The sequence below is a fragment of the Sinocyclocheilus grahami genome, unplaced genomic scaffold (genome assembly GCF_001515645.1).
Source record: "Sinocyclocheilus grahami isolate Dianchi unplaced genomic scaffold, SAMN03320097.WGS_v1.1 scaffold742.1, whole genome shotgun sequence".
Taxonomy (NCBI): Eukaryota; Metazoa; Chordata; class Actinopteri; order Cypriniformes; family Cyprinidae; genus Sinocyclocheilus; species Sinocyclocheilus grahami.
The window spans coordinates 394,297-416,925 of NW_015505921.1; the positions used below are offsets into that span (position 1 = coordinate 394,297).

At 39.4% G+C, this 22,629-nt stretch overlaps 1 protein-coding gene across 1 annotated transcript; it reads left to right on the top strand.

The window, feature by feature from the left end:
• The first annotated feature begins 16,826 nt into the window (after positions 1 to 16,826).
• rgs13a (regulator of G protein signaling 13a) lies at positions 16,827 to 21,493 on the top strand. The gene is made up of 5 exons (XM_016245051.1): positions 16,827 to 17,065; positions 17,189 to 17,230; positions 17,320 to 17,381; positions 20,196 to 20,362; positions 20,459 to 21,493. The coding sequence occupies exons 1-5, from the start codon at positions 16,995 to 16,997 to the stop codon at positions 20,642 to 20,644; spliced, it is 528 nt and encodes a 175-aa protein (XP_016100537.1). The 5' UTR covers positions 16,827 to 16,994; the 3' UTR covers positions 20,645 to 21,493.
• Positions 21,494 to 22,629: the final 1,136 nt, after the last annotated feature.

Here is a 22,629-nt window from a genome sequence, read left to right on the forward strand (position 1 = left end):
AGCATGACCTTTTTAGTTTTGGACTGAAATAGCTCATCAGTTTTCTTTATTATGTCGCTATATAAAGCTTTTTGAAGGAAAAACATGTTTACAGTGTCACACTAGGATCTGTTCTGATTGTTTGTATTCTGCTGTTGCCTTTTGTTTTATTTTTCCTGCTCACAGAAAACTAGACCAAATAACTACATCTCATTTTAAACATAAAAAATTAATGCATCACAAAAATGTTAGAAATCATTCTATATGGGATTAAAAGGATTTGGTATGGGATTTGTAACAAATTCAATAATTTCCTGGTTATCAGCATACTGTTGAGAAATCAAGAATAGTAAGAAAGTGATAATTTGAATGCTGCTTTTTAAACACAGCTTGTATAGCCAATTTCTTTAATAGTGCAACTTATTGGTCAGACATTTTTTTTCAAACAAGTTATTATTATTATGATGATAATGATTATATATGAAAATTATGATATGTAATTTTTTTATTATCAAGAAACATTATTGTTTAGGTTTTCTTATGATTGATGTTATGATTGTCAGGAGGAAATTTGTAAAATTGTTATTTTAAAGAACCATTTAAATAAGACCACTTTTATGCAGGCACATCCTGGATTGCTTATATAAAAAATTATTTATATATATAAATTAAATAAATGCACATAAAACATGAAACATTGTGTGAGCACTTTATATAGAATTTATATTCTAATTAATTATCATTCATAATGCCACAGAAGAAAATTTAAAAAAAATGAAAGAAAGAAAATCTGTGTGGGCTTTGTGTCTGACCATTTCACAGATGTAACTCAGAAAACAGTGTGGACCTGTTTTAGGTCCTAGATATCTACTTGCTACTCACAAAAAACTCAGAACCTGGACCAGAAGTTTCATATCAGCAATCAGTAAATGTGTAAAGTTCTTGTCTTTTTGTGAGTAACAAGCATCAGACTCACATGTTCAGCATAGATCACTCATTCTTTACTCCCTATGTACTACATAGCCTACTGTAATTCCCTATATAGGGAAAAAGTGAATACATTAGCCAGAGAGGACTGGTGGACTGGTTGCAAAAACAACTGTCACATTAAGTTCTCTTTCATCATCTCGTGTTCGGGATCTACCTATGGCAAGGGCATCCGTGCCTGACCTCTGCAGAAGCATCCAATTGCACCAAGTCTGGCTTGACAGACAGGAGCTTGTGCTCAATGTCAGGTAAGGGACCGCCCCTTATCCGAGCACATAAAGCCCCTGCATGCGCTACCTTTCCTCAGTTGACATTCACGTCTCGTGACCTCTGGACATTTATTCACAGCTCATTTGTTTGACTTCACTATTGTCTACAGGAGGACACATCTTTGGATCAGCCTCCACCAGACATCCTTTTTTACCAGGTTAGCGGTTTTATTATGTAAGCTGCACACGCTCGCACTTGTTACTAGGCTGCCCACCTCTTACCTCACCTTTTCCTCTCTCCATCTACTATTCGCTACTCATGGCTCTTTCAAAATTGAATCCGGCTACCACTGTGGACAACCAGTCGCGAGCCTGCCCAGCCGTGTGCGGCGCCCTCATCGCCGCTAGGGATCCCCATCCCTTTTCCATTGTTTGCATGGGTCTTAGACACTCTCAAGAAGCCATCGATTTCCCAGAAAACTGTAGCTATTGCTTAGTGTTCCCTAAGAAGCTCCTGCGTCGGAGGCTCAAGGTGGCCGCTACTCAGAGCATCGACTTGCGATTGTCTGACTAGGATGGGGAAAAAGGTGACACCGGCTTGCTCCTGGGGGCCTCCTGTGGTGCTGCCTCTCCGAGCTGGGTCGAACAATGTGACCTGTCCCCATTTGAGGATATTTTGTCAGCTGATCCCAATTTCATAGATGGGCCGCCTGGCTCCGGGGACGAGGACGATGCAGGCCTTCTGGATGGCTCGGAGACGAGGAGGCCATCCTGTCATCCGTAGCCCCTCAGGCTAATGCTCCCTCTGCCCGACCCCAATCAGTCCTCCTCGAGTTTAGTGAGCGAGTGGCTGCTCACCTCAATTTTGAATGGCCGGCAGTAAGCCACCGGTGCAGCAGAGTGAGTCCCCACCTGCTAAACCATGGGGGGAAATGTTCTTCGCCACAGCCGCGGTCAAAAAAACCCTGAACCCCACTCCCAATGACTCGAAAACCAAGCGGCGTGCCTGATGCACGGCCACGGGGCTTTGAGTCCAAGTTCATGGGCAGCCAGCCCTCCGGACACCAGTTCTGCCCCTCTTATTCCTCCGTTCAAAATACAGAGGTTATCTGTCAGAGGGGTCAGCACCCCCTCCCCCTGCCAGTGGGTACCCATTCAGAGTTGGCATAGGCGTCATTCTTCCCCGTGTTGCCCAGTGTGTGTTTCCCCGTTCCAGAGGGGAACATAATGAGAAAAAGTGCACAAGTAGTGTCACCACACAGCTCCCTTAACTAATCTCTCACAAGTTCAATAAAGGCTTCACCCCAAGTGTTGGCCAAAAAGCAAACGAATCATATTAATTCGTTAGTAAGAGAGAACATCTCTTTACAACCCCATATGTTGCCCCTACGTTGTCCACGAGATAGCGCCATTGTACTACAAATGAGCATACCGGCCAAATTAGCAGCTCTAAGCAGTTCTCCGGTTTGTGTGGGGACTGTCTGTGTCAGATCCCAAATGGGTGATTCACACAATAATGAAGGGGTACAGACTCTCTTCTCATATGGAAGAGAGCTCTGCTCACATTCTGAAAGACGAAATCTCCTCCCTCCTTGAGAAGGGGGTGGTTTGAATGGTACCCCCACAATCAGGGGTTTTACTCTTGTTATTTCCTAGTTCCAAAGAAGGATGGTTCTCTCTGTCCTATTCTGGATCTCAGAGTGTTGAACAAACATTTGAGGAAATACAATTTCAGAATGTTATGGTTCTCTCTCACGGAGCCCCACACATGGCATACAGGAAAAAAGTAGTAGGCTAAATCGTGTGCACGATTTACTATTTCGTTCCCTCGATTTATAAATTGTGCTCACGATATACTAATTTGTTCCCTCGATTTGTTAAATCGTGCACTCGATTTATAAATCGAGAGAATGAATTAGTAAATTGTGCACACGATTTAGCAAATCGAGGGAACGAATGAGCAAAATCGAAGGAACGAAGTAGTAATCATGTGCACATTTTAGTACATCGCGGGAACGAATTAGTAAATCGTGAGCACAATTTATTTATTTATTCTTGCATGTCATGTGCAGGGCTCCATACTCTCTTATTTTCAGTAAATCAGAAAGATTGGTTCACATCTGATCGATCTGAGAGATACTTTTTTCAAATAAGCATTTATTCTCCACACAGGAAATTCCTTTGTTTCGCCTACCAAGGCATGTGCTAAGAATTCACAGTCCCCCCCTTTGGGCTCGCTTTAAGCCCAAGGACTTTTTGTCTGTGCTTGGAGGCAGGCCTGGCCCCGAATAGCAGGTCTCAGGATCTCTGACATATGTAGACGATTAACTGATTATAGTTGATTCAAGAGAGACAGTGATGCAAAATTTCACTCCTGCCCAGAATGTGATATTTCTAGGTCTGGAGCTGAATTCCATTATGATGTGCACGTGACTAATGCAAGAGCACATTCTCTCCTGCCTCTCACAATTCAGGGAAGAAGCGAGGGTACAGTATTGCACGTCTCAGACTACAGGGTCTTATGGCTTCGGCTGTCCATGTCCTGCCTCTGGGCCTTCTGAGAATGAAGTGTGTTTTATCTCTTCATCTCAGTCCATTATGTGATCTCTGCCCCTCTGTCACAGTGATCCACTCATCCACAGCAGTGCTTCGCCACTAGAGAAGTGCAAAGTTTTACACTCAGGGGACCCCCCTCGTGGCCATCAAGTTGCGGAAAGTCGTGACGACAGACGGATGGGAAGCCACCCAGGAGGGTAGAACAGTGAACGGTGTGTGACCGAGCACACTCCACTCAGCCCACTTCACGAGTTCACACGTACAGGAAATTGAAATATATAATTTAAGTGTATTTGGCATGCTGTCCGGGGGGAAGGCTCCAAGCCTGGAATTGGCCCGAACCCAGAGCACCCCCCCCCTCTTTGACTGGGATAGAAACCTGCCAAGAGAGAGGCGATGGGGTGGTGGAGGGATGATGTGAAACTTGTAGTGAGACAAAGGAGAGACTGCTATATTTACCGACTTTCTCTTGCGCTGATTGGATGATTACCTGAACGTGCTCCTCCCGAACTTTGTTACATAAAACTTCAAATAAATTATTTGGAGCTTCTTACTGTTTGGAAGGCCCTGCCTGCAGGGGAATCACATGCTGGTGCGTTGCGACAACACTACAGCCATGGCACATATCAACCGCCAAGGGGGGATGCTCTCCTCCAAGCTTCATGCTCTAGCTCAGAAGCTGTTAGTACGGAGCAGGCGGCACTTTCTGTCATTACGGGTGACCCATGTCCCAGGCATTCTGAACAGGGGCACAGGCCATTTGTTGAAGGGGAACTCACTCTACGAAGAGTGGTTCCTCCAGCCTCAGATCTGCTATGGAAGAGGTTCAGTCAGGCGGCCATCGATCTCTTCTTCTCACATGAAAACCCCCATTGTCTTATGTTCTTTTCACAATTAGCTAAAAATGCACACATCGGTGTGGACGCACTGGCCCACCCATGGCCCAATGTGCTTCTCTATGCATTTCCTCCACTCTGCCTAATAACTTCTACTCTGGTCAGGGTGCAAGAACAGAGCCTGACTCTGATTTTGATAGCACCCAGATGGCCCAAATCTCCATATGGCTTGCAGAGATAATCCCTCTTCTGTATGCCCAGCTGTGGCCCCTCCCATTACACACGGACCTCCTGTCCCAAGCGAACGGTGAAATCTACCATCCTCACAGACAGGGTGGCCCTCTGGGCCTGGCCCGTGAGCGGACAAACTTAAAAACATTAGGGAACCCCCCACATATTGTTGCTACCATGCAGAATGCTAGAGCCTCTTCTACACGCACCCTTTATGATTGCAAGAGGCGTGTGTTTGAGGAGTGGTGCAAGCTGATATCATATCAGTGCCCTTTCGATGACATTTTGGGCTTTTTGCAAGACCTTTTTGATGGTGGGAAATCCTTTTCCACTATTAAGGTCTACTTAGTGGCTATCATTGCATGTCATGTTGGGTTTAATGGCACTACAGTACACCCCCTTATTCGTAGATTTTTACCTTCCAGTCACTAGAAGAGTAGTTCCAGGATGGGACCACTCCATGGTGCTGGAGGCCTTGTCTCAACAGCTTTTGAGCCCGTGGGAGATATCTCCCTTAAGCTTCTGTCTTTCAAGACAGCTCTGATCCTGGCACAGCACTTACAAACACACCGCATCTTACCTCATTCCTCCTCCATAATTCCCTGCTGAGGCAATGTGGGTGCACACACATGCCATTCCCTGCAAACAAGCTTGCACTGGCAATGATACGGGCCCACTTAGGGCTAGCCTTAGGGCCCCCAATGGGCTGCCAGTGCAGGGCCCCTGAGAATTTGCTCATTGGCAAAACGTTGGCCCCTTAGCACTGGCCCTGCACGGGCAGCCCTCACTTACCCCACAGGAAGCCCACACAGGGCCCGCACTATTAATCTACAACAATACATCTGTTTCACTTTAAATACTTTCCAGCTACTATAACTTAAGTCTTTGTGAAAAACTGTTATTATACATCTTAAATGGATGCAGTCACCACATAACTAATGTCTGTATTGTCAAAAATGTATAGTAGTCAAAGGGATTTCAAATAAATTTATTAAATACAAAATAGAAAATACACAAAAGTACGCAAACAAAGCAATGTAAGACTGTAGGATTACGTAATGTGTAATGTGTGCAGAAGTCTCATCTGTAGTAAATCAATGTCCAAACACTGTCCGTAGCTGAAGTTGGCTGATAGCAAATTAATAACCCAACCTCTCGTAATGAAAACATGTGACAGCTCTCAAACTCTAGACTCTTCCTTAACAGGAACTGTCAAAAAAAGTCCAGACTATGGTCCCACGTCGAAAAGAACTTTAAATCCATATTCATACTGGACCATGATGTGGTAACCTCGCCAATAAAGAGTCCTTCTAAAATGCATACAAATACACTGTCTTAAACTCTTAGCATCAATCCAAACATAGGCCATATATACATGTAACATCTCTGCAAAAAACATCAGCAATGTACACTTAAAAAAAACAAAACTCCTTACTTTAGACTGGGCTTGAAATGACACATTTCTCAACCAGGACATAGGCCATGCTGGCTACTGCTGCTTGTTATTGTAGCCACCTAAATCATCATAACGCTGACTTAAACCATTGCTGTGTCTCATTTAGAAGGCTGCACCCTCCGGAGGTCGAATCCTCTGTAGGATGCATATACGAAGTGTCCTCAACCTAGAATTAAACGAGACGGCCTTCGTAGGACGGGCGGAAAAGGAAACCGGAAGTATCGCGTTGCTATGCCAACACATTTAGAGCATCGTTGCGCTCTCACACTACTTAAATGAAGGAAAATTATTTCTAAATTTGGAAAGTAATTTGAAAAAAAAAATGCTTTTACTTGTTATATTTTGTTCAATGTTTGAGGAGCTGCAGCGTACGTACAGCAGGCATCTATTAGAGAAAAAAAGGAGGAGGATATTAAAAACAAAATTTATCCGTTTTTACCGAGGCGATTTAAGGTAAGTTGTAAACACCACATCTGCGCTTGTGTGTACGTTACATCTGCCGGCGCCGGCCTTTTTCAAATTAACAATGGTTGTTCACGGCGACGCAAAGAATTGTGGGTTATCTGTAGCAGCGAAGGATACACCTCATGCATCCTCCGAATTCCTTTGAAAGAAGGTCGCATTCGAAGGTCGCATTCGGAGTGTCCTACTTGCTTTTCTGAAATGAGAGCCTCGATGACGTATGCAGCCTTCGAATGCGACCTCCGGAGGACGCAGCCTTCTAAATGAGACACAGCTCATATATACTGTTGCTTCTTCTTCTTCTTCTTCTTCTTTCTTTTCCTGGCAACCGCACTTAACAGTGCATTACTGCCATCATCAGGTAGCTTGGATCAGAAACATTTCCTCTATCTCTTAACATTTTCCCCATAAAAAAAAGCTTCAGCTTCTCCAGTTTCCACCCCAATTCCCTTTAAATCCTAGTATCCCACTGTATCCCTATTTAACCTTCAGATATACTTTCCCTTCTACCCACACTATATCAGTATCTTACCCACATCTTCTACCTCTCTATATATACTTATCCTACATTCTCTTCATTAAACCCGTATTATTCAGAAACTGAAACAACACATTTACCGTACTATTTCCTATATCTGAGTCTAAGATATTCTTTAATGTTAACTCTTTTCCTTCATTCTTCCATACTTCTTCTCTTAGCACTTCTCTTTCTTCATCATAACCCTTACAATTAATAATCACATGTTCTACAGTTTCACCCTGTCCACATTTCTCACACAATCCCGTTGGATGTTTAGATATTAAATGTAATGTTTTATTCAAACCTGTATGTCCCATTCTTAGTCTTGTATTTATACTTTCCTCTTATTGCTAACTCCCTCTACCCACATGGCTTTACCTAAGGAAACCTAAAACACCCTAGCACCCCTAGTGGTAAGGAAGAAAACTGCCCACCCCACAAAATTCTTATGGCTTGTGTCTGTTACACCTCACATATGGCTCATGTGACCCACTTTCCTGCAAAGTTCAGCTCCAACTTTGATCAAACTCACCCAACTGTGATTTTCTAATGATCCTGAAGACATTGATTAGCATGCTCAGGTGTGTTTGATTAAGGTTAGAACTAAACTCTGCAGGAAAGTGGATCTCGTGAGCCAGATTTGAGGATCCCTGGCATATATGAAACAACATATTCTGAAAAGTTGCTCTGGGCCCGAACAGGCTGGCCCACACTGGGCCATCATAGGATTAATATGGACAGTCCACTAGTGTGGGCTGGCCCTAGCCCACTGTGCCCGCAAAAAGCCAGCATGGGCCCCACAGGGACATGTTTGCAGGGTTAGCATACTGGTTTCTCATACACGCAAATATATTCACTCCATTTCCATCCCCTGACAGTAATCCACGCTGCGCTTAACATCACATACACATCACATACACATGCATATTTTGGAGTTGACCTTAGGTTTTGTTTTTTGTTTTTGATTTGTGTTCAGTGTTTGCCAGTGTCTGTGTAGTCAGTCTTTCACATTGCTTTTCCTCCATTGGCTGGCCAAACCCGATCACCCAGTGGCCTGGCTATATAGTTCCAGAGTTGTGGTGCACTGGTGCGAAGCAACTGGAAGCCGACGAGTCCATTGTGTCACGGCGCAGTAAGGGAACACACCATGTAAACAGGGGTCTGGGTCCAAATGCAGGTCTTTATTAACTTAAGGGCAAACAAAGTAAAAACCAAAACGGAAACACAAACAGTGCTTCAGAAGCTTTGCGAGCAGACACCGCCGCCTTGGGGGCTCTGCGAGCAGACCACGCGGCTCGCACCGACATCAGCGGAGGTTCCTGGACGCTGCGTATAAGCCCGCGACGCTCCAGGAACGGGCGTGAGGTACTGGGTGCGGCAGACGAGGCCTCTGACGACCCTTGAATTGCCGCTTCGGGAGAATTGTGAGCAGGCTCCACCCTGACGGATGAGCCGCTCAACTGCAGAGCCAGGTTGATGTAGTCCTCCAGCGCCTCCTCGGGGTGCCAGAATGGCATAAGGGATTTGAAGGGCTCGGTTAGGCCACCCCAGAAAAAGACCATTAGGCAGGTCTTCTCCGTAGCCGACTGGCGAGCCACTCCCACAAAGTCCCTGACGTAATCATCAATGCACCGGTCTCCCTGGCGGACGTTGAGGAACTTTCCTGCTGGACCCATGTTTGGATTATTCTGTCACGGCACGGTAAGGGAACACACCGTGTAAACAGGGGTCTCGGTCCAAATGCAGGTCTTTATTAACTTAAGGGCAAACAAAGTAAAAACCAAAATGGAAACACAAACAGATATCAGAATCTGACAACAGGCTCAAAACAGAAACAGGGATATGACACAACTACAGCAACTTAGTGCTTGCATCAGTCCACATATCAACAACTAATAATCCAGCCCAGAGAGGTGTGGGGAAGGTGTATAAATATCCATCAGGAATCAGGATGGGCAACAGCTGTGTGTGTGTTAGTAGGTGAACAGGTGTGTGGAGTTAAGGTAAAGGAGTCCGGGAGGATGGGAAATGGTGACCTCTGGTGGTGAGAGGGAGAAACACCAGACCCAGACCCCTGACACATTGTGTGTCTTAAAGGGTTGTTCACCCCAAAATGAAAATTATTTCACTAATCACTCACCCTCATGACGTTCCAAACCCGTAAGACCTTCGTTCATCTTCGGAACACGAATGAAGATATTTTTGATGAAATGTGAGAGCTCTCAGACCCTGCATAGACAGCAACGCAACTTTAATTTTCCCAGGTCCATAAACGTAGTAAGGACATCTGTAAAACAGTTCATGTGACATCAGTGGCTCAACTTCAGTTTTGCGACTCTACGAGAATAGATCACAAAGAAAACAAAAATAATCATAATTTATTTAACAATTCTTCTCCCCCGAGTCTTTCTCCATTTTGGAGAGTATCCAAGAACGTAATCGATGTAATCAGCATTGTTTACGTTCGGGGGAGAAAGCGCGCGCATGAACATAATCTGCATAATCAACGTTGTTTATGCTTAGGGGAAAACCTGCGTATGCATTGTGATACTCTCTAAAATGGCGATGTAATCAGCATTGTTTACGTTCGGGGGAGAAAGCGCGCGCATGAACGTAATCTGCATAATCAGCGTTGTTTACGCTTTGGGGAAAGTGCGTATGCATTGTGATACTCTCTAAAATGGCAGAAGACGTCTATGCAGGGTCTGAGAGCTCACACATTCAAAATATTTTAATTTGTGTTCCGAAGATGAACAAAGGTCTTACGCGTTTGGAGCGACATGAGGGTGAGTAATTAATGACAGAATTTTCATTTTTGGGTGAACTATCCCTTTAACAGGGAATTATGAAATGTTATTGTAATATGTTTATTTCTGTATATATATATTTTATAGAGTAAAGATATGTATATGTGGAGTAGATGTTATGTTTATATGTATAGTTATGTGTTATTGTAAATATGTACATACTTACTTTTTATACTTTAATATATACATATATATGGTTTAATCCAAAGGGGCGTAGCTTGGGCTATAAAAAAGAGCCCCAAACCAGTGTGTGTTGTCAGTTTACCTGGGGAGCAAGTGGGCTGTGGTGCTGTGAGCAATTCTTACCAACACTGCAGTTTGCGTCTGTTGTCAGGTTTTTTATGCATGTTACCACGTCATTTCTTTTATGGCTGGTATTGCATTCTCACTTTGTGTGGGGTCTGATACCTGGTGAAGTGTCAAGCACCGCCTTTCTAGGTGACCATCCTCTGGCTTTACAGGGCCTCGCTGTGAGTGTATTGGACAACCGGGGGAGTTCAAATCTCCATAGGTGGATCTCAAACACGACATGATGAAAGAGAACAATAGGTTAATGTTTGTAACCCCGGTTCTCTAAAACATCGAGTGGAGAGATCCACCAAGTATGCCCCTCTTGCTGCATGAGAAGCGAATATGCTCACTGAGGAAATGTAGCCTGTTCAGGGTTTTTGTATATACCTAATTTTGGGAAATTATTATGATAACAAAAAAAATTACTTTGTAATGATTTTTTTTTAAATATATAGGTTACTTGTTCAGAATGATTACAATATAAGGACAATTTAAACTGTAAACAAGAATCAACACATGGACAAGCATTCTTTATTTAATATCTAACATAAAATATATAAATAACAGCCTGTACATTATATTTAATAGGAACTCTCTGGGAAGTTAAGAAGTTTTACTTCACCAGACCATGAACTTATGAGGCTAATAAAGTTCATGGATACTTAATATTATAATTATAATAATAGCAGTATTAGTAATTGATTTAAAACTATTGCTGTAAAAATCTGTGGAAAATGTCATGACAGAAAAGTAACTGTAGCCTACGCATTATATAATGTTTGCAGACATTTCCTTCAACCTTAAACAAAACACTATGAAATATCAGTAAAATCAATATGGAAAATTTCTTAAAATGAACAAGGTACACTGGGCCATATTTTACAGACTTTTCTTAAGGTGATGATACACGGGGCAATGTCGCCAAGTGATGTTGCTTGGGCACTTTCCTATTGAGAATGAGCAACAAATTTTCTATCTGGATACTTTAGATCGGTCGTGGGCCCCGTTTCTCACCTGGTTGCCCATTGACGGCAACATTATTGGAAATATAACTTCAGTGTGTGTTCATAGATCCACAGGGTGTTTTCATATTAACAGGGTGTGTTCATATTAACAGGAGAACGCTATCCAGGAGTGACTTTGGACACAGCTATATGAGCAGTGAATGAACTGTGGGCAGTCTGAGATTGAGGTTAGAGCAGCAATTTATTTTTTGAAAAATGGATGGTCACATATACTTGACCACTAGGTGACGACAGAGAGCTACAATGAATTCTGTACTACAGCAACATCAAGCTGAACTGAATCACAGGAGTTGACCCTCTAACAGTCTCTTCTCAACAGTCAAATTGTGTAAAATATCAATGTTTCTTTGTCATCCATAGACTTTTTGAATTCTAGCACAGTCATTTCAAATATTAATGGAGAAGATGGCCTGCCGGAATGCAAGGCCTACTGTTATTTTTAGCCCTTGCTAAACATAATTTTTTTCTTTACCCATTTTACAAAAGACATGCGTACATAGAAGGTATGGAGAAAATGTTATATCCTCAATAACAATACACACTGTTATCAGACTTTCCTATTCAAATGCATCTTATGAGAAAACGTGCCTGTTTTTACGTACAAATTATTTTAGAAAACATTTGCATGGGTTACAATATAGACATTGGCATGCAAAATACGTGGCTGTTTTTACATCAGCACACCTAGAAACTGCAGAACAGTCACATATGAAACCTGTAACAACGTCATGTGCTTTCGACCCAAAAAGAGAACATAATTCCATCAACATACCTAAATTAGGTGCGAGTAGCTGCTTCAATAGCAACTTGTGAGGCTTGAAAATAATAAAGTAGCAGTCTTAGCAACAGTATATATGGTTTAAGTCAGCGTTATGATGATTTAGGTGGCTAATTTTTGATTATTATACAGTCAACTTGTTCTTAAATTGTTTGGAGGTTCAAGATTAAATAAGTCTGAGGCAACTAAGAGAGACAGTTGAGGGTTTGCACAACGCTAAAAGTTTAAAAGGTTTAGTTTTTTTGCCTTAGTGGTTGGCATCATGACAGAAAGACGTTGCATGTCTTTCTGTGTGGGTGTGTTTGTACCCTCTGTGCACCACAGTGAATTCCTTTTCTGTGCTTATCTTTTTTTTTTTTCAGAGTACATTCATATCCAAAGGGGAAATGTTAGCTTCATCAACATGAGAACATGATGTTTCAGTAGACATGATGTCATGCAGATGTCATACATGCTTTTTCCACAGAGCCCTCTTTATCAGTGTAATATTCATTATAGCATTGTCTTATTGGCAATGAAACATTACTGGCAATGACTAAAGTATTACTGTTCATTTGGATTTTTATTCATTTATTTATTTATTTACTTTTTGTCAATCATTGTCATCCTTTATAATTCACATTTTTTTTATTTTTGTAATTAGCAAAAAAAAAAAAAAAACTCATGGGCCACTTGGAATCCTCCACAAAACATATTTGAGAATCTCTGATCTGTGGAAGTGGCCCACCTAGACTGATGACTGGTCCACCTACAATAAAGCTGCCGGAATGGTGATGTGGAAATAAAACACAACTGTAAAATAACCACATCTGTTGTGTACAGTGTCGGGGAGCAACTAGTTACATGTAACGGAATTACGTAATTTAATTACAAAATAAATGTAATTGTAATCAGTTACAATTACTGAGAAAAAATGTGTAAAGATCTCAAAGTAAAAAGATGTGCTAAAGTCTGATTTTGTGGTGGCTGTGCTTTAAAATTAAATTATTATTCAACTTAATTCAAATCATGAAGGCTTTTGAAAGTCTGACAGGAGTCCGTCTTGAGTGCTACTTTAGCCCTGCCTGGTTTAAATGTTTGAAAATGATTACTAATGAATGAAAAATCAGTTACATTACTTTAATAAAGTAATTGAAACAGTTACACTTCTTATTACATTTTAAATATGGTAACTTGAAATCTGTAACCTATTCCTTTCCAAAGTAAACTTCCCAACATTGGTTGTGTATATAGTTTATAACGTGTATTTTTACAAATAAGTAATCATTTTATTTTGCCCCTTGTAACGAATCTGAGAGATGCGACCACTATTTCTATAAATGCAGCATGCAGTAAAATTAGCACTGTATTGCAGCTATTGCTGTTTTAATTGTATTTTTTCGTTAAAAAAAAAATATATATAAATATTATAATTGATAGAGGCACAGAATAGAGGCTTACCCTATTTCATCAAGATACACCCACTTGGAAATTTAAACTAAACAGCCACAACAACACCACTGACAGGTAAAGCGAATAACATTTATTATATTGTTACAGTGGCACCTGACAAGGGGTGGGATACATTAGACAACAAGTGACGAGTCAATTCTTGAATTTAATTTGTTGGAAGCAAATGGGCAAGCGAAAAGATCTGAGTGACTTTGACCAGGGCTAAATTGTGAGCGCTAGAGCATCTCCAAATGACTTTTTGGGTGGTTAGTATCCACTAAAAGTGGTACAAGGAATGACAAACGTTAAACCGCCATTAGGGTCCTGGGCACCCAAGGCTCATTGATGCATGTGGGGAGTGAAAGAAATCCCATCTAGTTCAATCACTCAGACGAGCTTCTGTAGCTGGAAGAGATGCACTATGGGAAGAAGGCAGGCTGGTAGAGGCAGTGTGATGCTCTGGGCAATATTTGCTGGGAAACCTTGGGTCCTGTTATTCATGTGAATGCTACTTTGACACTTAAAGGGTTAGTTCACCCAAAAATGAAAATTCTGTCATTAATTACTCACCCTCGTGTTGTTCCAAACCCGTAAGACCTTCGTTCATCTTCGGAACACAATTTAAGGTATTTTTGATGAAATCTGAGGACATCAAAAATATCTTAAATTGTGTTCCGAAGATGGACAGAATGACAGAATTTTCATTTTTGGGTGAACTAACCCTTTAACACCTACCTAAAGATTGTTTCAGACCACATACGCCCGTTCATGCAATGGTGTTTCCTGATGGCAGTGGCCTCTTTCAGAAGGATAATGGACTCGCCACACTGCAAAAAATTGTTCAGGAATGGTTTGAGGAGCACGTCAAGAGTTCAATGAGTTACCTCCAAATTCCCAGATCTCAATCTGATTGTGTCTATGGGATGTGCTGGACCAACAAATCTAATCCATAGAGGTCCCACCTTGCAACTTGCAGGACTTAAAGGATCTGCTGCTAATGTCTTGGTGCCAAAAACCACAGGACACATTCAGAGGTCTTATGGAGTCCATGCCTCAGTGCATCAGGGCTGTTTTGGCAGCACAAGGAGGTCTTACACAATATTAGGCAGGTGGTTTTATTGTTGTGGCTGCTCAGCATATGGTCTCACCACTGGTCTATGTGATTTATTTTTATTGTTTATTTATTTTTTATTTATTTTTGTTTGCTTTTTGCTTTTGTTGTTGTCTGCCAGGCAAAAATCCATGTCTGTTTTTGAGGTCTAGGGGCTGAAGTGTCATACTTTTTATATTTTGACAATATTTTTTTTAATGTTTTTATATTTGAAAGTTAGCACAAATGCATCCATATGTAAAGTTATAGATATTTTCTCGCAGCACGTGTACAGAGAGTTCTGCTTTGCATCAAGTACAGAGAACATTTCCATATTTGCGCCTTAGGCAAGAACAGTGTCACCTCCTGTGAAACTGTCTGATACTGTGTAATGATTTTTTTTTGTTTGTTTGTTTTTTGCTTTTGTTGTTGTCTGCCAGGCAAAAATCCATGTCTGTTTTTGAGGTCTAGGGGCTGAAGTGTCATACTTTTTATATTTTGACAATATTTTTTTTTAATGTTTTTATATTTGAAATTTAGCACAAATGCATCCATATGTAAAGTTATAGATATTTTCTCGCAGCACGTGTACAGAGAGTTCTGCTTTGCATCAAGTACAGAGAACATTTCCATGTTTGCGCCTTAGGCAAGAACAGTGTCACCTCCTGTGAAACTGTCTGATACTGTGTAATGGACAAATCAATGCAAACAGCATCTGATACCAGAAATGTGATTTTGTCTGCTCATATAGTTTTTTCTAAGATGATACAATCACTGGAGTTCTGAGAACACACGGGCTTATCAGTGTATACAATGGCAGTCTTACCAGGGACGCGGGAAGTAGGGGTGCTGAGGGGGCTGCTGCACCCCCTGTTTTCACATGGTTGCAAATGCAATGCCAAGTTTGTAAGCTAGCAAATATTAATTGCTTGAGAGAGATTCTAATATGAACATGCAGAAGCTGCAGTCTGCCTGTTGGTCGTGATATACATCTCATTATATACAAACCTTTTGAAGGGTCGCAGGGATGCTGAAGCCTATGCACAGCCTGAATGTTTTTTAAGACTGTAAATGCATTTTATTGTCCCTTCAAGTACAATTGTTTTGGTATTTTTTTCAAGCCATGCTCCTTACAACAGATATTTAGTATATGTTTTGAAATATATGTTGTCTCTATATATACATATTTGTCATAACAAGTAAGGTTTTAGGAAACAAAAACAGAAGTGATACCGTTGAATTGAATTGGGGCTTTCTGTTGTGTTACAGTGACATGCCTCAGTAGACAATACATTATTTTCCTCTGCAAAAATCCCTAAGCATCGGGACAGCTTATTTTACAATTTTACTTTTAATTTGACCATTTCTGCAAAATCTGGTTTCTTACGAACCAAGCAAACGACTCTGCAACTTCAGGGGTTAGCTGACTATCTGTTTCTGTTGTTATACCTTTGCTAACCATGGTGAAACTCTCTGGAAATCAGCACTGAATAAGCACCTTTGGATATTTTGAGAGATTGCAAACAATTTTTTTTTCCCTGTGTGAAAGCTGCATTTGGAAACTCTTCCCTAATTCCAGTATAATGCACTGTTTACTCCTTCGGATAGCAAACAGTTATCCTCTAGCATAGTGCTAAATGGTTATTAAAAGTTATTTTGAATCGCTACAACAAGCTATCACTTGACACCTATTACAAAGACACTATTAACACTTGCAAGGTTTTATAAAACTATATTGCAGGCTAAGGGTGTCTTCTAGGTACTTTCAGATGCCTGTTGAACATTAAATGCATTTTGTTGAGGCTTGAAAATAGGATACAGCAAAATATATTAGCACTATTTAAAACATTAAAGATGTTTTTTGACTGTATCATACAGTTGGCTATTGTAGCTATCAGTTCAGATGGCCTATTTCCTAAAATTACACCATAGTATATTAATGATTGAAAAGGCAATAATACTTGCAAACAAGACTTTTATATCAAAGCACAGCCATTGTTTGTTTGCCAAACACAAACACAGAGCTTGAATATAAGAGATCTGATGCAAAAGTCAGCATTTGCTTATCTGTCCATAAACTTTCCAGTCTGATTTGCATCTCTGCAGCTACACAGCCTTGCTGAAGCTGGCTTCGTAGACAGAAGCACTATTGCGCCTGTCTAAGCTGGTTAGCGTCACCCCAAATACTTCCTCTTTCATTGTGGTTAAGTGATACTAAACTGATGACGCCCAGACAAGACGGTATAAGAGTTGTGAAAACAGCCCGCTCGTAATAACTGAAATAACCGAAGCACATCAGCACGCCAACACATATCAGCACCAGAAAAGTTTTGAAGATGCCAACCATAATGTCATCTTCAACTGAAATAAAGAACATGAACAAGGAGGATAAACCAGTCAATTCCAGGTAAGTGATGTTTATTGTTGAAGATACTTTTAAAATGTTAGTGTGGGTTAAAAACAGCGTATATCATAGTACTGGTGCTTTTGGCATTCAAATTTAATGAGACTAAAAATTCTCCCTCCTCAGGAGACTAGACAAGTGGCGGTTTTGTCGCCCGTTGACAGACAAGTAAGCTACTTTCATTTGAGTTTTTCTTTTAGTCACTATTGCGTTAGAATTGCATTTGAACGTCCACTCATTATGTTTTATTCAAACAGATTGAACCCTAGTGAGTCCCTGCTGTGGTCCCAGTCACTGGAAAACCTCCTTAGATCCAAATGTAAGTAGCATACACATGAGTTAATTATTTGTTAACTCTAATACGCTTGACATTATCCATAAATACCAGTGTTAATTTTGTATTTATAAATACATGTTATCCCAGCATTCACGACCACTGCTTTTCCATTGTGGTTTTAATTGACGTTATATAGTTTAGGGCAAAAATGCACAGACAAAGCCTACACTGTTTACTAGATGGTCAGATAGACTGATCAAGCAACTGACCTTAACTGGTGGTATATGTATGCAAAACAAAGGAGAAAAGCAGCTATTTTACAAAAGCTATTTGGACAGGTAAGCCACACATAAATAATAATAACTCAAAAATAATGCTAAATAATAAATCAAAAATATACTTTTATTTAGGGTGCATTAAACTGATCAAAAGCGACAGTCAAGACATTTGTTACAACAGATATTGAAATAAATGCTGTTGTTTTTTGTTTTTTTACTTTCTATTTGTCAAAGAATCCTTTAAAAAAATATATACATCATGGTTTTCACAAAAAATATTAACCAGCACAACTGTTTTCAACAATGATAATAATAAGAAATGTTCCTTGAGCACCACATTAGTGTATTGTAATGATTTCTGAAGGATCATGTGACACTAAATTGATGCTAATTGAAAGTAATGATGCTGAAAATTCAGGTTTTGATCACAGGAATAAATAATATTTTAAAATGTATTCAAATAGAAAACGGTTATTATTGATTGTAATAATATTTCACATTTCGCAATTATTATTTTTACTGTATTTATATCAAGTAAATGCTGCCTTTTAAAAAGAAATCTCGAAAATTTGACAAACTTTTCTATTTTAATGCTTCTTAATGGCCAAACAGCTGTTTTTGTCTTTTGATTTGTATTTTAGACATCATATTTGCAGACATAAATTTCTTGGTTTGGATCTCTTTTTTTGTATATATAGTGAGAGAGAGCAAAAAATATCACCAAGCATGGAATAAATTCTAATATCAAGTGAAGATGTGTATTCATTATAAAGGACAAGCACTTAGGGCTCATAAAAAAAAGTTAGTTTTGAGAAAAGCACATTTTTTTGTAGCTGCCACTTGATTTTTTTTATACTCATTTTGTATCCATTGCGATGAAATTCAGTTTCCAGGATAATTTAGGTGTCCAAACACTTATTGAGGCCCAGTAGCTCTTGCACTGACGTAAAACACATGCAGTCACATTGAGCAACACATTAACCCTGCGGTTTGTTCTTATAGATGGCATGGCAACATTCCACACCTTCCTCAAATCTGAGTTCAGCGATGAGAACATTGAATTTTGGCTGGTTTGCGAAGACTTCAAAAAAATCAGAAGTTCGTCTGGCATTCAAATTTAATGAGACTAAAAATTCTCCCTCCTCAGGAGACTAGACAAGTGGCGGTTTTGTCGCCCGTTGACAGACAAGTAAGCTACTTTCATTTGAGTTTTTCTTTTAGTCACTATTGCGTTAGAATTGCATTTGAACGTCCACTCATTATGTTTTATTCAAACAGATTGAACCCTAGTGAGTCCCTGCTGTGGTCCCAGTCACTGGAAAACCTCCTTAGATCCAAATGTAAGTAGCATACACATGAGTTAATTATTTGTTAACTCTAATACGCTTGACATTATCCATAAATACCAGTGTTAATTTTGTATTTATAAATACATGTTATCCCTGCATTCACGACCACTGCTTTTCCATTGTGGTTTTAATTGACGTTATATAGTTCAGGGCAAAAATGCACAGACAAAGCCTACACTGTTTACTAGATGGTCAGATAGACTGATCAAGCAACTGACCTTAACTGGTGGTATATGTATGCAAAACAAAGGAGAAAAGCAGCTATTTTACAAAAGCTATTTGGACAGGTAAGCCACACATAAATAATAATAACTCAAAAATAATGCTAAATAATAAATCAAAAATATACTTTTATTTAGGGTGCATTAAACTGATCAAAAGCGACAGTCAAGACATTTGTTACAACAGATATTGAAATAAATGCTGTTGTTTTTTGTTTTTTTACTTTCTATTTGTCAAAGAATCCTTTAAAAAAATATATACATCATGGTTTTCACAAAAAATATTAACCAGCACAACTGTTTTCAACAATGATAATAATAAGAAATGTTCCTTGAGCACCACATTAGTGTATTGTAATGATTTCTGAAGGATCATGTGACACTAAATTGATGCTAATTGAAAGTAATGATGCTGAAAATTCAGGTTTTGATCACAGGAATAAATAATATTTTAAAATGTATTCAAATAGAAAACGGTTATTATTGATTGTAATAATATTTCACATTTCGCAATTATTATTTTTACTGTATTTATATCAAGTAAATGCTGCCTTTTAAAAAGAAATCTCGAAAATTTGACAAACTTTTCTATTTTAATGCTTCTTAATGGCCAAACAGCTGTTTTTGTCTTTTGATTTGTATTTTAGACATCATATTTGCAGACATAAATTTCTTGGTTTGGATCTCTTTTTTTGTATATATAGTGAGAGAGAGCAAAAAATATCACCAAGCATGGAATAAATTCTAATATCAAGTGAAGATGTGTATTCATTATAAAGGACAAGCACTTAGGGCTCATAAAAAAAAGTTAGTTTTGAGAAAAGCACATTTTTTTGTAGCTGCCACTTGATTTTTTTTATACTCATTTTGTATCCATTGCGATGAAATTCAGTTTCCAGGATAATTTAGGTGTCCAAACACTTATTGAGGCCCAGTAGCTCTTGCACTGACGTAAAACACATGCAGTCACATTGAGCAACACATTAACCCTGCGGTTTGTTCTTATAGATGGCATGGCAACATTCCACACCTTCCTCAAATCTGAGTTCAGCGATGAGAACATTGAATTTTGGCTGGTTTGCGAAGACTTCAAAAAAATCAGAAGTTCGTCCAGACTATGCTCAAGGGCCAAGAAGATATTTGAGCATTACATCACGGCAGAAGCTCCCAAAGAGGTAAGAACAGTGTGAACTGAAGATCTCCATGTGGTTTTATTCATCGATAGAGTAATCGATCAACGTCAATATGCTTCTCCGTCAATCTCTCCTCAGATAAACATCGACCACATCACGAGAGAGCTTATCAAGCAGAACGTCCAAGCTCCCACTAGAGTGTGTTTCGATGAAGCTCAGAGGATTGTCTACGGTCTTATGGAGAGGGATTCCTATCCCAGGTTTCTTCGCTCGGACATGTACAGATCACTTCTGGAATCAGTCTCACATAGGATTAAGGTCTGAAAACATCTTGAATGAGGGACTTTAGGACTCCAAACACATCTGTGGGACCGATGACCGTGAAGTAATCAGGCTTTGTTGAGATGCAGGCCTGGACTCGGGCTGCACCGGACATTGTGATCCACATAAAAGCTTGAATAAGCTATTGTTTATATGTACTGTATTACACTGTTCGATTGTTCTGCGTGGCTGTGGGATATACAAAGACAAATGAGCTTTCTGTACAGCTCACCTGTGATGAACCATTGAAATGTGCCGCAAACACAGGAACACCATATGGACGTTATTTCATTTTATTACTTTGAAGAGTGTCAAATCTGATTAGCATGAGATGCCTTGGGAATAATACTAATGACATTTTAATATTAACTCATAACTCAATGAGCAACAACAATTTCGTGTGACATGAAATGATCTGTAAACATATAACACAGAGCAAATGTAAATCCCACAGTTTTTGTGTCCAGTGGGGAACTTATAGGGATATTCTCACAATAATATGTAGAACACTCCTAGAAATTTCAGCTTTTCTATGATTTGGATATTATTTCAGGAGGTCAGCAGGTAAAAGAGTGTGGCTTGTGTTCTATGGATGCATCAAAATGCCACTGATTTCTAAATGACAAATTAGTGTGAGACATGTGAATTCCAGGTTGTCTGGATGTTCATTTTTAAGAGCCGTTTAATAACTTAATAAACACAACTGCAAAGAGGAAGTCATTTCTTTTTGTTGCTGTTTTAAATTTGGGGAGGCCTAAAGATGCATTTGGAAGCCAAGATTAAAGGTGCGACTGGCACTGCATTAGATAAAGAACATATTGAGCCAAGTGACATTTATTTTAAAGGAAGAAAATGAGGTTTGTTAAGTTTGAAATGATGTTGGAATGACAATTGATATTCTGCTCATTGCAAAAATTCAGGTTGTCTGGATGTTTATTTTAAAGAGCAATTTAATAACTTAACAAATAAAAATGCAAAAAGAAAGTAATTTGTTGTTGTTGTTGTTGTTGTTGTTTAAAAAAAGGGGGAGGACTCAAAAATTCTCAAAATTCCAAAACTTCTCCAAAATGTTAAGGTAGAAAAAACATTGAATTAACTGACAATTGTTTTTAAAAAATAATTATTGCTTATTAATAGTTAGTAAGTTATGTGTTAGGTTTAGGCATGGGGTAGCATAAAATATGCTAAAATATGCTTTATAATTACACATAAACAGTCAATATGCTAGTAATATGCATTTTTGTGTATTTGAACCCTTTCCAAAAATGGCTGAATGATTTTGAGATCCATCTTTTCACACTGAGGACAACTGAGGGGCTCATATGCAACTATTACAAAAGGCTGACTGATGCTCAAGAAGGAAAAACAATGCATTAAGAGCCAGGGGTGTAAACTTTTGAACAGAATGAAGATGTGTACATTTTTCTTGTTTTGCCTAAATATCTTCTTCTTTTTTCTTCATTTAGTGCTGCCCTTCAGAAGCTACAGACGATACTTACATGTTTCCCAGAAGACAAAATAAGTTACATTTACCCTGATCTTCAAATTCAAAAAGTTTTCACCTCCAGGATCTTAATGCATCGTTTTTTCTTCTTCTGAGGCATCAGTGATTCATTGAAACTTTTGTATTAGTTGCATATGAGTCCCTCAGTTGTCCTTAGTGTGAAAAGATGGAAATCATACAGTCATTGTTGGGAATGGTTCAAATATACAAAAGATGCCGGAAAACCAAAGAATTTGTGGGACCTGAAGGATTTTTCTGAAGAGCAGCAGGCAGTTTAACTGTTCAGGACAAACAAGGGACTCATGAAAAACATCTGTGGATCATCCAGATAACAACACAGTATTAAGAATCAAGCGTATGTAAACTTTTGAATGGGGTTATTTTTATAAATTCAACTATTATTTTCTCTTGTGGACTATATAGTGCATGTGTGTGTGCGCGCATTTATATATATATATATATATATATATATATATATATATAT

Bases quoted from the DNA above. Each gene is read 5' to 3' on its own strand.
- rgs13a (XM_016245051.1), top strand. From the start codon at position 16,995: ATGCCAACCATAATGTCATCTTCAACTGAAATAAAGAACATGAACAAG. The intron at 17,231-17,319 runs GTAAGCTACTTT...TTATTCAAACAG, and splicing joins TGTCGCCCGTTGACAGACAA to ATTGAACCCTAGTGAGTCCC. The intron at 17,382-20,195 runs GTAAGTAGCATA...TTGTTCTTATAG, and splicing joins AAACCTCCTTAGATCCAAAT to ATGGCATGGCAACATTCCAC.